This window comes from Phacochoerus africanus, chromosome 9 (assembly GCF_016906955.1).
Source record: "Phacochoerus africanus isolate WHEZ1 chromosome 9, ROS_Pafr_v1, whole genome shotgun sequence".
NCBI lineage: Eukaryota > Metazoa > Chordata > Mammalia > Artiodactyla > Suidae > Phacochoerus > Phacochoerus africanus.
The window spans coordinates 26,069,129-26,082,729 of record NC_062552.1 but is presented as its reverse complement, the minus strand read 5'-3'; the positions used below and the strand labels follow the sequence as shown (position 1 = coordinate 26,082,729).

At 42.0% G+C, this 13,601-nt stretch overlaps 1 protein-coding gene across 1 annotated transcript; it reads left to right on the top strand.

Moving 5' to 3' along the window:
- The first annotated feature begins 8,559 nt into the window (after positions 1-8,559).
- On the top strand, positions 8,560-10,622 carry LOC125136592 (DLA class II histocompatibility antigen, DR-1 beta chain-like). The gene is given in 5 exon segments (XM_047797448.1): positions 8,560-8,589; positions 8,787-9,255; positions 10,020-10,067; positions 10,070-10,129; positions 10,585-10,622. Coding segments are annotated over 5 exon segments (645 nt in total).
- Positions 10,623-13,601: the final 2,979 nt, after the last annotated feature.

Sequence of the window (13,601 nt, the reverse complement as noted above, 5' to 3'; positions counted from 1 at the left end):
TATATATATATATATATATATATATATATATACTTCCTTATTTATATACTTTTATAGCAAAGGTAATAAAAGATATTATTATTTTGCTTTTTAGGGCTGCTCCCGCGGCATATGGAGGTTCCCAGGCTAGGGGTTTAATTGGAGCTACAGCTGCTGGCCTACACCACAGCCACAGCAACGCCAGATCCGAGCTGTGTCTGCGACCTATACCACAGCTCGTGGCAACTCCAGGTCCTTAACCCACTGAGCGAGGCCAGGGATCGAACCTGAGTCCTCATGGATGCTAGTCAGATTTCTTAACTGCTGAGCCATGACAGGAACTCCTGATAAAAAATATTATTCCTAAAAGATATTATTCTTTATTTTGAATGAAATAGACAACATTCCAGACACATGCCTGGAATCACTAGGTAGTGGCTAGTGGAAAATCTAAGAATTTTGAAAAAGAATCTGGGAATTCCCTCTGTTGGGCAGGGGGATCGGCAGCGTCTCTGCAGCACCAGGATGAAGGTTTGGCTTCCCGCCTGGCACAGTGGGTTAAAGGATCCAGAGCTGTGGTGTAGGTTGCGACTGCAGCTTGGATCAGATCCTCAACCCAGGAACTCCATACGACACTGGATGGCTATAAAAGAAAAAAAGAAAAATAATCTGGCTAGTATCTGTGTTGTGTAAAGTGGTAGACACTTTGCCACGGCACTATTAACACAGGATTCGAAGCAAAGGGAAAGAAAATGAATACTCTTCCTACAACATATTAGTGGTCGGGCCTATGTGTAGGTGTCTTTCCACGACTACTCAATGGCAGACATTCTAGTTCTAAAAAAAGGTAGTGTGTTCAGCATTATAAAACCCAGGTAACTGGAATCAAAGAATGGCATTTGGAAGCTGAAGAAGCCCTGTCAGCTGACTCAGTGCCGTGGTGTAAAGACTGGCTCCATCCTCAAAAAAGGAACATCCCTGAGTTCTCCCTGAAAAGGGTCCTAACGGGTTTGCTGAGGGTGAACATGGCCTTTGAATGGCACAGTCTTTTGTTGAGGGTACATGTATTTCCCTGTAAGAAGAAATTGGACATGTTCATCCATTTCTTAGTATTAATATTTTTTTTCTTAGATAAAGGGACCACTGGTCTGTTTTTCACTTTAGGTTCTAGATTAGTGGTGGTAGCTTCTGAAAACTGCAGAGAATATTCTGAGACTAGTTGGAGAAGAGAGGGACAATCTGCGATAACTGTGGTTTGCTGATAACTAAGAGCTCTTTTTTACAGATGTGACCTTTCAGCCTTCGTAGAAGTGAGTCCTAGTCTGTGAGGATTGGAAGGACTTCAGACACCTTCTAGTGCTACAAACTTCAACCTACTTGCTGTTCAACAAAAGTCTGTGCATCGGATGTCGCTTGTTTGTTCTCGAGAACGTGATGATTTTTCCATAAAAACAAACTTGTGTCTCATGCATCAAGAGCAAAGACTAGAACTTCAGTAGTGATAACTACTTTCTTCCAGGAACAAAATTAACCACCTTTTCCTTGGGATAGAATCCCTTCTTGACGCTTCCCTGACACAGCAGGAGTTGAGCAGGATTGTTTCTTCTCCTGCTTTCAGTGAAGAAGTTCAGGCTTGGGATCACCTGCAGGATTGAGGGTTGGGTGACAGTTGCTACATTGTTGAACCTGAGCTTTCCTTCTATGGGATTAATATTGCAGAACATTTGAAACAGACAATATTTAGAGCAGCACATTTTGGTTATTCATAAATGTATAGACCATACAGCATTTAGGTCATAATTGGTTCATTCTCTTTAAAAATACATCGCACTATTAGAAAATTATCTATCAGATTTAGATGAACAGGTTTTGATACTGTTCTCTTTACCTCTGTTTCAGTATGGTCTTGATATAGAATTATTTTGTCATTCCTGTTATCCTATAATCTACGGTGAACCTTATTTTAGCTCTCCCAGATTAACACTTGTCACAACTAGTTAATTCTGAGTAAATTATGGTTTTTCTCTTTGTCAAATGTGATATTCTCCTGATTGCAATGGTACAACTTCCAATAGTACTGAACTATTGCTGGGTCAAGGGACTTATATTTTTCTCAAATTCAGGCCCTTAGTGACTTTTACCCCACCTCTCCAAGAAATTGTGATCTTTCCACATTAGTAGAAATATATTGTTCCAAAGTAAATGAGATGCTATTTCTATTCTATTCCTAAGTGTTCATAGTTGCACCACAGTGTGCTGGTAAATCTTAAATAATATTTGAGAATAAGATTAGATATAGGAATTTGAAGTGCCATCTTATCTTCAATAAGGAGACTCCTGGAGAGTTAAGGATGGGATCACCTAAGAGAAAGCAAATTTTGGCCATTTCCAGAGAAGAGTAACAATGCTGATCATGGGAATCTTTTTGAGGAAATTAGAATTGCTACCAATGAGCTTTCCCAATGTATAGAAAATATTGCATTTATTAAAAAGAGTAGTCTGATTGATACACGGATCCATGAATTAAAGTGACAAGAATAGTTTCAATCTATGGGACACTATTTTCCTCAGAAATTCACTTTGGGGTGGTATGATGTAATGGCTGAGCTTGTGGGGCCTGAGATCACTATAGCTTGGCTCAACCTGTGGTGTACCATTTACTAGCTTTGTATCCTTTTAAAGCTTTTTTTTTTTTTTCCTTTTTAGGGCCGCACCCACAGCATATGGAGGTTCCCAGGCTAAGGGTCCAATCGGAGCTACCCCTGCCAGCCTACACCACAGCCATAGCAACACTGGATCCTTAACCCACTGAGTGAGGTCAGGGATCGAACCCCCAACCTCATGGTTCCTAGTCAGATTCGTTTCTGCTGAACCACGCGACGGGAATTCCCTTGTAAAGCTCTTTAACCTCCATCCGTTATGTTATTCTTCTCATCTATAGGACTGAAAAGTGCACTGAGGCAATGTGAGAATTAAATTTTAAAAATGTATAAAATGTCCTTGTATAACTCTGCATACAAAATAAAATTCTCAAAAATTGCTCAGTAAACGTTACTTTTTAAAAATTTTTTATTGTCTTTTTGCCATTTCTAGGGCCACTCCAGCGAAATATGGAGGTTCCCAGGCTAGGGGTCTAATCGGAGCTGTAGCCACCGACCAACGCCAGAGCCACAGCAAATTGGGATTTGAGCCGCGTCTGCAACCTACACCACAGCTCATGGCAATGCCGGATCCTTAACCCACTGAGCAAGGCCAGGGATTGAACCTGCAACCTCATGGTTCCTAGTCGGATTCATTAACCACTGAGCCATGTCGGGAACTCCTAAACGTTAGTCTTTTTAATTGCAGCATGGAGAGTACTCTGTCACTAGACATGTTAAGGCACATAAAGAAGGATTGCTTACCAGAACCTTAGATAGATAGCTGTACTTTAAAGTTCATTCTGGGGAGTTTCCTTCGTGGGGCAGTGGAGACGAATCTGACTGGGAACTGAGGTTGCAGGTTCGATCCCTGGTCTTGCTCAGTGGGTTAAGGATCTGGCATTGCTGTGGAACTGTGGTATAGGTCACAGATGGGCTTGGATCCTGCATTGCTGTGGCTATGGTGTAGGCTGGCAGGTATAGCTCCAATTATACCCCTAGCCTGGCAACTTCCATGTGCCTCAGGTGCGGCCCTAAAAAGCAAAAAAAAAAAAAAAAAAAAAAATCACTCTGAATATGAGATAATATTTTTGTATTGATATAAGGTGTTAACAATCTAAGAGAAGAATTATGTGTTTAAAATTATATGACCCTGTCAAAGGATGTAACTCATAGTATTTTCCATCATGTTCTACTTCTTCCACTCTCTATAACGTATTCTTTTTTTTTTGTTTTGTCTTTTTTCATCTTTTTAGGGCCACATCCTTGGCATATGGAGGTTCCCAGGGTAGGGGTTGAATTGGAGCTGTAGCCTCTGGCCTACGCTACAGCCATAGCAATGCCAGATCCGAGCCCCGTCTGTGACCTACGCCACAGCTCACAGCCACGCTGGATCCTTAACCCACTGAGTGAAGCCAGGGATGTCGAACCCAAAACCTCTTGGTTCCTAGTCGGAGTTGTTTCCACTGCGCCACGATGGGAACTCCCTCTATAATGTATTCTTCACCAAAATATTTTCTATCTTCCCTCAGAATAAAACAAGAGAAGGGGACATATCCCCAATAAAATGAGGAAATCAGGCTGAACTCATTTTTCACATAACATGTTAATTATTTTAAAGGAGAAGTATTGTGTTAAAGGTTGACTTTCAGTTCTTTATCAACTCCTCAGCCTCGTACATATTGTTATTTGGACAGCTGGCATTCCCACATTGTTCTAAGCGCTCTACAAAAGTACCTTTGAGAAGCTCCATTCCACATAAAGCATAGCCTCTAAGCTCCTTTCTCTCTATGTGTGTTTTGGAGATGCCACTAAAGTCAGGGACAGCATCAGAAGACAGACCTGGAAAGAATTTTCACTCGGGTTAAATTATTGTTAACTTCAAATTTTCTTCAGTTTCTCAGAGACATTGCACCCTATCAGGGGGTACAAACTATTGTCCAATCAAGAGCTACAATTCTGTCACATCATCAGTTACCAGGGGAGGTTGTTCAGTGAGGTGTTCACAGAATCACAGTATTGAAATACTTGAAAGATCATAGTACTTCATTTAAGTGTACAGGTTAAGTAATTTCCCCAAATCTACCACATTAAGTTATACTGCAATAAGGACCAGGTTAAAGATCTCCTAACTTGCAATCATTTTCTTCCACCATCTCAACTCCTAAACACACTCACAAATACATTTGTCAAAATAGCCCTGTCTTCAAGTGAGAGAAGTGAATCCTTTTTAGGTTCAAATATGTGACTTGTCTCTGACCAGCACAGAGCTGGCTCACAATAGGGACCCACATAAAATATTTCAGATGCGACTGTATCCATCCTTTAAAGTACAAAATTAAAACAATTCGTTTAAAGGAGGAAATTCGAGGTTTCAGAAGAGGATCTTCGTACTGAATTTCTGACCAGCAACTGATGATGTCATTCATCTCTGATGCCGATTGGTTCTCCATAAGGCACTCACTCAATCCAGGAACAAAGACGCGGATGATGTCATGATGTCGTGTAAATCTGAGTTGATGGAAATTCCCCTTTTCCTATGTCAGCATACCCCTTTTGTACTGGATTCAAATATGCTGCCTTATTACATAGAAAGCAGTGGTTCTACTCTTATGTGTTCAAAAGGGTAACTGGTGATAAAAGTCGTTGATGACTCTGGCCAAATGATGATGAAGTTATTATGTGCTTTGGAAAGTTAAGGAATAGAAAGATTCTGTGATCTTGCATTCCTAGGAGTTATGAAAATTAAAAATATGCATATTGAGTACTTATTATGTGATCTGCACTAGGAAGAGTGCTGGAGTCAACAACTAAGAGAAAGTTTCATCATTTTGCACTTATCTGTCAGGTTCCATATGGGTTCATGCTGTGCCCAGGCTGTTATGGGCATGTGAGGAAGAACAAACAGAAGTATGAAATGCATTCCTTCTTCTCAAACTGTATCAGCAAGCTGGGTTAGAGTTGCCGAATAAAACATAGGATCCAGTTAAATTTGAATTTCAGCTGAACAACAATAACTTACCTGAAATCTAAATTTAGCTGGAAAGGCTATCTTTTCACTTACTAAATTGGCAACCTTAAATTGTGTGTATGAGCCAGAGGAACAATGTTGACCATACAAGCCAGAGAGTTCCCTTTGGTTTTCTGAGCTTTCTTGATTTGGAAATACAGAAAAGGAATTGTGTCCCTGTATTGAGATTATGGTTTTCATCTCCTTAAAACCCTGTAATAGTTCTCTTCAAGCTAAGTATAAAGTCAAAATCCTAACATCATCTCTCAGGACCTGGCTTCACTTGATTTCACTAGTCTGGGCTTTCCCCCTCCTCCCTCTCACTCCCTGCGCTTGAGTGAACTCTTTTCTCTGGTTTCTTGAAGAAGCTCATCAGCTCTTTTCAGGCTTTGTCCAAGGCAGTCCCTTTACCTGAAATGTGCCTCTCTTTTCCCCCAAACATAAATACACACACACCCTACTTTTCCCCTCAGTTCCTGTCACTTTCCATAAAGTTCAAGCTCCAAGAGTGGAGGGTAGTCTGTTTTCTCCTTTTTAGGTTCGAAGGGGCCCAGGTGGGTCAGGCACAAGGTCAGCCCCGACCAGGTGTTCAGGGACTGAGGTGAACACGGTTAAGGAAGAGTTAAGAGCTGTGGGAGAGGAGAGCCTGCCTTTCTGGTGGAGGCTTCTAGAAGGAGGCAGTGATGAGGCCTTGGCCTGGAGGTCTCTGGCGGAGCATGGAAGCAGTGTGTCCCCAAAGGCTCTGGACCAGCGGAGTGTCCTCTGTCCTCCGTCCTGCCCTCCCCTCCGCAGCCTCCCCCTGCAGCAGGCAGATGAAGGAGAGCCCGAGGGTGCCGGGGGTGGGGAGGTGTCCGTGGAGCCTCTGAGGGGGGCCTGCTGCCTCCCCCGGGGCCAGGTGCCCCTCTGCTGGCGGGCGGTGCCTTCAGCCTTGTCAGGAGCCCGCCTGGTGACTGGATCATTGCTGTCCACGCAGCGCATTTCTTGTTTCTGGGGAAGCTCAAGTATCACTAGTGCAACCGGACGGAGCGGGTACTGTTGCTGGACAGATTCTTCTATAACGGAGAGGAGTACGTGCGCTTCGACAGCGACTTGGGCGAGTACTGGGCGGTGACTGAGTCTGTGAGGCTTGAACGACCAGAAGGATTTCCTGGAGCAGAAGCGGGCGGAGGTGGACAGGGTGTGTAGACACAACTATGGGGTCTTGGATACATTCCTGGTGCCGAGGCAAAGTGAGCGCGGGGAGTGCGCGGCCGGGGGGGGCGGGGGGCAGAGCGTGTGCGAGACAGAGACACAGACATATTGGACTCAGTCTTGAGTTAGTGCGTGTGCAGACCAGGAGTGAGAACCAGGTAGGAGGGTTCCTGTGAGAGGGTGTTGTCTGGGAGACCCTGTGTGATTCTGTCAGTGGGTGCCTGAGAGGGGAGTGTGTGTGTGGGTGGGTGGTGGTGGTGGTGGTGGTGGGCGCCCTGGGGTCTGAGAGGACCAGGAGGGAGGGGACGGGGTGGGGGCAGCTCCAGGCATCCTTGGTGTCCCTGTGGGAGGCGAGGTGGTGGTGGGGGAGAGGGAGGACCGCTGAGGGGGAGGGAGGGCAGAGATGAGAAGGGGCTTCCAGCCTCTGTGGTTGGGGGCGGGTCTAGGGGAGGAGAGGGGAGGATTGTGAGAGGCTTGGGAGCCTGGGAGGACAAGAGCCACCACCTGCTCTTGGCCTCGCCCTCTTCTCCTGAACCCCCAGAAATCTGGGTGCAGGAGTTTGTAGTGAAGTAAATGTGTCAGGCTGATTTTTGAGAGGTGGGGGAGGGGACCCCCTGAGGCACCTGTGACCTCTCAGAGGCTCCTTTGAGGTCTAAATTACTTGTTTTTCTGTTTATTGAGTGTATATATTTTTACATCGTTGACCTGATTGTGAGACCAGCTTTCTGAATTATAATTTTGTCCTTGAAAATGCTGATGGTGCTATTTTTATAATGCTAATCCTATTAGAGGAGTGACATATTGTTTCTTTTTATAGTGTAACCATTTGCCTCACTTTCCCTTTGGTTAGATCTTTTTTTTGTGTAACAAATATGGTCAAATACTAAGTTTAAAATTTATGTTTTTTTAATTTTAATTTATATTTCTTTGATTTCTAAGGTTCATGAACTTTTTTTTTTTCTCACATATGTATTGGTTAATTGTTGTTGCTGGGCTCAAAACTGTTGTTTATTCCTCTGAGGTTCTGGTGTTTTTCTCATGAATTTATGAGCTCTCTGTACAATAAAATCAACAATTTGCTGACATCTGATTCAGCAATTTATCAGCTTGTGGTTCATATTTTGATTCAGTTCATTATTTTGGAATTTAGAAAATTAAACTTTTTCCAGGTTTCTCCTTTAAAAATATGTATTTATTGTGGCTGCTAGTGTCAAGGATTATCTCAAGTATTAAGCACATATTAGTGAGTCCTAAATTCTGCCTTGAACTCAAAGGTTAGCTTAAAAACAAATATAAAATGATACTAATTCCAATAGGAGATATGCTCGTTTTACAAAAGAGACAGATTGATCAAAGGAGCATAATTATACGAACTTTTAACAATTACTTTCCTTCTTCATTTCCCTCTCCTTTAGGGCAGCGCCCATGCTTTTCTTGGGATTCAACTCAGGGAGTTTCAGAAGCACCAGTGTCTCTTTCCTTTCCAGGGTAGAACCATTTCTCAGGTGTTCTGAGTGTGTGGAGACAGCATTCCCAGGACTTTGTCCTCTGTCCCCACAGCTCCCCACTGCCCTTCCCCCATCTGCACACACAGCTTTGAGTCCTATTTCCTCTCCAGTCAAATGAGGATAATAAATAGCCGACATATGTTGAAGGCTAATTGCCTCTTATTATTTATATACTTTCTGTCCTTCATTCCTCACATAAGACTAGGAGATAAATCACATTTTATCCCCTCTTATGGGTGAGAAAACTGAGGCACAGAGGAATGTGAGTATCTTCCCAGGATCAATCAGTAAGAGGCAGTAGTTAGATTTGACCCCAGGCAGCCTGGCTTTAGAAATGATGCTTGTAATGAATACCTTATGTGTCTTGCAAAGATCTGTAAACACTTCAACAATAAATAACTGTTTTACACTATGAAAAGGGAAACACATGCACATTTCCCCAAGAGCTCTGAAATATAGGAGGTGAATTGTGTGAGGAGGAAATGCAAGGCTCATGGCACTAACTCCTCTGGGGCCACATGGCCTGCTGTGAGGGAGGCCTGCCTGGGACTGCAGGCTGGCCCAGGAGACTGGATTCAGAGAGACAGCCAACCAAGGAGACCTGCTCTGTCCTCCTCACTACTCCTGTCTGTTGTTTGTCTCCTAGTCAAGCCCACAGTGACGGTGTACCCTGCAAAGACCCAGCCCCTGCAGCACCACAACCTCCTGGTCTGCTCTGTGACCGGGTTCTACCCAGGCCACGTGGAGGTCAGGTGGTTCCGGAATGGCCAGGAAGAGGCGGCGGGGGTGGTCTCCACAGGCCTGATCCCTAATGGAGACTGGACCTTCCAGACCATGGTGATGCTTGAAACGGTTCCTCAGAGTGGAGAGGTCTACACCTGCCGAGTGGAACACCCCAGCCTGACGAGCCCCGTCACAGTGGAATGGAGTGAGAGGCTTTCTGACTCTCTAGTCCCTCAGGCACCAAGGAGGGGACATACTTGCCCCTGAGTATCAGGTGTCACTTCTTCCCACACCATATTTTTATTTGCTCCATGTTTTTCTTTTTTTTTCAGCACAAGTTCCTGAGGTGATATTCTATGTCTTCTCTCTAGTCCTCTAGCAGTTTATAAATACCCTTTGATAATTTGTATAAATACCTATACCTGCTGGTGAGACAATTCTGTCTGGCAGGCAGAGGTGTCCCTGCTTTGACCTCCATGGGATCACAGTTCATGGAGGTCACAGTTCACCACATGGCCCTGGGCTCCAGGTCCCTTTGTTGGGCTGGGCTTGTACTTCTGACATTGTGGCTCTGAGTTCATTGTGACCTGAGAAGAGGCACATCCTCCACAATGTAGGGACCTTCCAGCCATGACGGGAGTCCAACCTCAGCTCTGCCTTTGAGTGGCTCTGTCACCCTAGACCAGCTACTTACATCATTGAGACCCTAGCTTCTCATCCATCAGATGTTGAAGTTGAGGCCTTATGTCAGGGTTGTGATATTTAAATGAGTTCAATGCCTTAACCTTATAGCTTCTCAATGTGATTCTTGAATCTCTTTTTTCTACCAAGTCACCAATTTTTCCAGTTCTTTCAGGGCATTCTCAGGGCATTTTCTTCCCTCATTCTCAAAGCTCTCAATCTCAGAATCTCAATTAGGGAAATTAGATTTGGGTTAAAAAAACCACTAAAACTAGCCTGTTTTCTCAGGGGTATGGTCTGAAAATGCACAGAACAAGATGCTGAGTGGACTTGGGGGTTCGTCCTGGGAATCCGCTTCCTGGCGGTGGGGCTGTTCATGTACTTCAGAAGTCAGAAAGGTGAGGGACCTGTTGGCAGCTGAGATGCCCCACAGACTTTTTGGAGGAAGAAATACAGTTCTCTGAATATCCATGGCCCCATCTAAAGCTGTTTCTTTCCCCGATTGACCTCAATTTCCTGAAAATCTAAGACTTAAGAGTCTTTGGAAAGTTGGAAACTTATGTCTGTAACATGAGAGGTGATGGCTTTTACAGATAAGGAAAAGGTTTACATGCGTGGGGATTTGGGCTGGAGGTTCTGAGATAAATGGACACTAAGGCTGATGAATTTAGGCTGGATTTGTGTCACAGAAATTTCATGGGTCACATGCTCTCAAAATCTGCTCTTATGTCTACTTGCTATGATGCTGTGTGGGTTGCAGTATTAGAGAAATCCTGGAAGGGTGGTCTGGGCCAGGGGGCCTGGGGATTTACCTTCATATATTTTAAGTATATATCTTCCCTTCTCCTTCCAGGACACTCTGGACTTCAGCCAACAGGTAAAGCTCTTTAATCCTCTTTTAGAGACATATCTAGTTTGCTTAGAACAGACAGTAGAAATGAGCTTGGGACACACATTGCCAACAAATTCTTGATGGGCAGCATCAATTCAAAGGTTTTTTTTTTGTTTATTTTATTTTATTTTATTTTATTTTATTTTATTTTATTTTTGTCTTTTTGCCTTTTTTAGGGCTGCTCCCACGGCATATAGAGATTCCCAGGCTAGGGGTCTAATCGAAGCTGTAGCCGCTGGCCTACGCCAGAGCCACAGCAAAGCGGGATCCGAGCTGCGTCTGCAAGGTACACCACAGCTCACGGCAACGCCGGATCTTTAACCCACTGAGCAAGGCCAGGGATCGAACCCGCAACCTCATGGTTCCTAGTCGGATTCGTTAACCACTGAGCCACTACGGGAACTCCTATTTTTTAATATTGAGTATTAAATTCTAGCCATATCCCCATCCCAAAAGCAAGAAGATCATTTGTTGGTTTTAGAACTTAAGGTGCTGATTCCTTTCTTTATGAGGAAAAAAATTTTTCTAGAGAAATTTTTGAAAAAAGGCACAATGAGAAATGAGTGGCTTTAGCTTTATGAGATGGTAAAACTTGTCATACATCTATTTTAAGACATATTTTCTTTTGCATTGTTTCATTATTGGTTATGTATACCAGTAATACAGAGTCCAGAATGACATCCCTGACCAGCTGAGGTTTAGTTTAGAACAGGGAGTTTCAAGTTTTTGGTAACGTGTGTCCCAAGCTCATTCATCTCATTTCTTTCAACACAATGGATCCCTGATGAATAAAATTTGAAACTTAATAAGAAAATAAAAATTAATAAAATGTTATTATCATTTCCATTACTATCATCATGATTGTAATTTTGTTTAAGAATACAAAGTCTTTATAATCCTTGATGCCTAGCTGCTGGGAATGTATAATCTTGCAGCTACTTTGAAAGACACTTGGGTAGTTTCTTAAAAAGTTAAACTTACATTTGCCATATGATAAGCATTTCCTGTCCTCGGATTCTCGCCAAGAGAAATAAAATATATATGTCCTGACAAATAGATATATGTAAAAGTTCATAGCAATATTATTCAAAATAGTCAAAACTGTAAACTGTCCAAATATCCATCAGTTAGTGAAAGGATAGACAAATTGTGTTATATCCATGCAATGGAATAATTTAGCCATAAAATAGAATAAATTATGTGAAATGAAAACATTTAAAGGAAATGATGATACCTACTACAAAATGGATAAACTTCAAAAATATTGCACTAAGTGAAAGAAGTAAGACACAAAAATCTACAGGTCATATGATTCCACTTATATAAAATATCTAGAAAAAATTATGGAAATCAGATCCATGAATGTCTAGGGTTTAAAATATTTACTTTTACCATTCCCAACTGCGTATTCTAATCACTTATGCAAGTCTAATCACTTATACAAGTCCTTTGATTTTTCTCAATAATGTATCCTAGTTTTCAATATAGAAGTCTTGTTTATGTTTTGTTAAATTTATTCCTAGATACTGGCTACTTTTGGATGCTACTGTGAATGGTGTCATTATTTTGACTTTGATTCTAATTTGTTTCTAGTAAAGCAGAATATAATTGGTTTTATGTATCCAGAAATATTGTTAAGGTTAATTGTTAAAGTTAGTTATTAATCTGTGAGTTTATCTGTTATTTTTCTTGTCATGTTAAGATAGTAATAATTTTAATTCCTTTGCCATATCCTTATGCTGTAGAATCAGCACATTGGCATGTTGGTACACCAAGGTGCTGAGTAGTAAGCAGGCCACTTCTATGGGAATTTGCATTTAATGAGGTACTTCCTAGGTTCCTCAGATGTTTTAGTTTTCATTAGGACCAGGTGCTCAGATAATTTATATCAGGCTATTAGACCTTGCGCCACCACATGCCAAGGGTAGAGCCCAAGAAATCCCATATGGTCAGAGGTTGAGTTGCAGTACCAGAAAAGTGTGTATTGACAGAGGTATGAGGTGCCAGGCCCTGGATCCACTTGACTTTGTGAAGAGCCATGCCTCCCCAATCATGCTGGTTAGGTTTTGGAAGTCTGGTGCCATCCACAAGAAAGAAACCAGATAAGGAGAATCTTTATGTCCTCCTTCTAAGGGCATGTTCTGGCTCCTTTATCTGGTAGTACACACTTGGGCACCGTTTGCCATTTCCATGTCCTGTCCTTTAACTAATGCAATGGGACTTTGCAAAAATCTTAGCCAATTCATCTAACATTCAGCCCCTGGGTTCATGTTTAGTTGGAAAATACACTTGAAATCTAACACCGGCTAGGAGATCTCAACCTTCTGTGGGGAATTAACAAATGGAAAATAGCTAAACTCTTAGAAAAACAGAAAAAAAAGATATGATTGGGTGCATTCAGAGTGGTATGGCCATATACTGAAAAAAAAAATTAAATAGAGGTCAGTAACAAAAATTTAACATTTGTGTTATTGGAGTTCTAAGAGAAAACAATGATGGAACTGGTAAATGTATTCAGTGAAATGTTGGATGAAAATATCCCAAATTTGTCAAATGACATAAAACTGTAGATTCAAGAAGTTGAGAAAAACCAAACAACACACACAAGGATGTGTCATAATCAAACTCTGATAACTACAGGAAAAAAATCTTGAAAGCAGCCAAAGGGAAATGACACCTTACTTAAAGGAAAAATAGCTCAAATGACAACATATTTCTCATCAGAAACCATGGAGTCTAGAAGGAAGCAGAATATTTTTCAAGTTCAAACAAAACAAAACAAAAAAATGAAACAAACCTGTCAAACCAGAACTCAACATCCAGAGAAACTATTGTTCAGAAGTGAAGGGGAAAAGCCACACATTTTCAGATGAAGGAAAACTAGGAGAATTTGTCAATAGCACACCTACCCCTCAAGAACAACTAAAGAATTATCTTAAAATGGTAAGGAAATGATAAAAGAAAGAATCTTAAATATC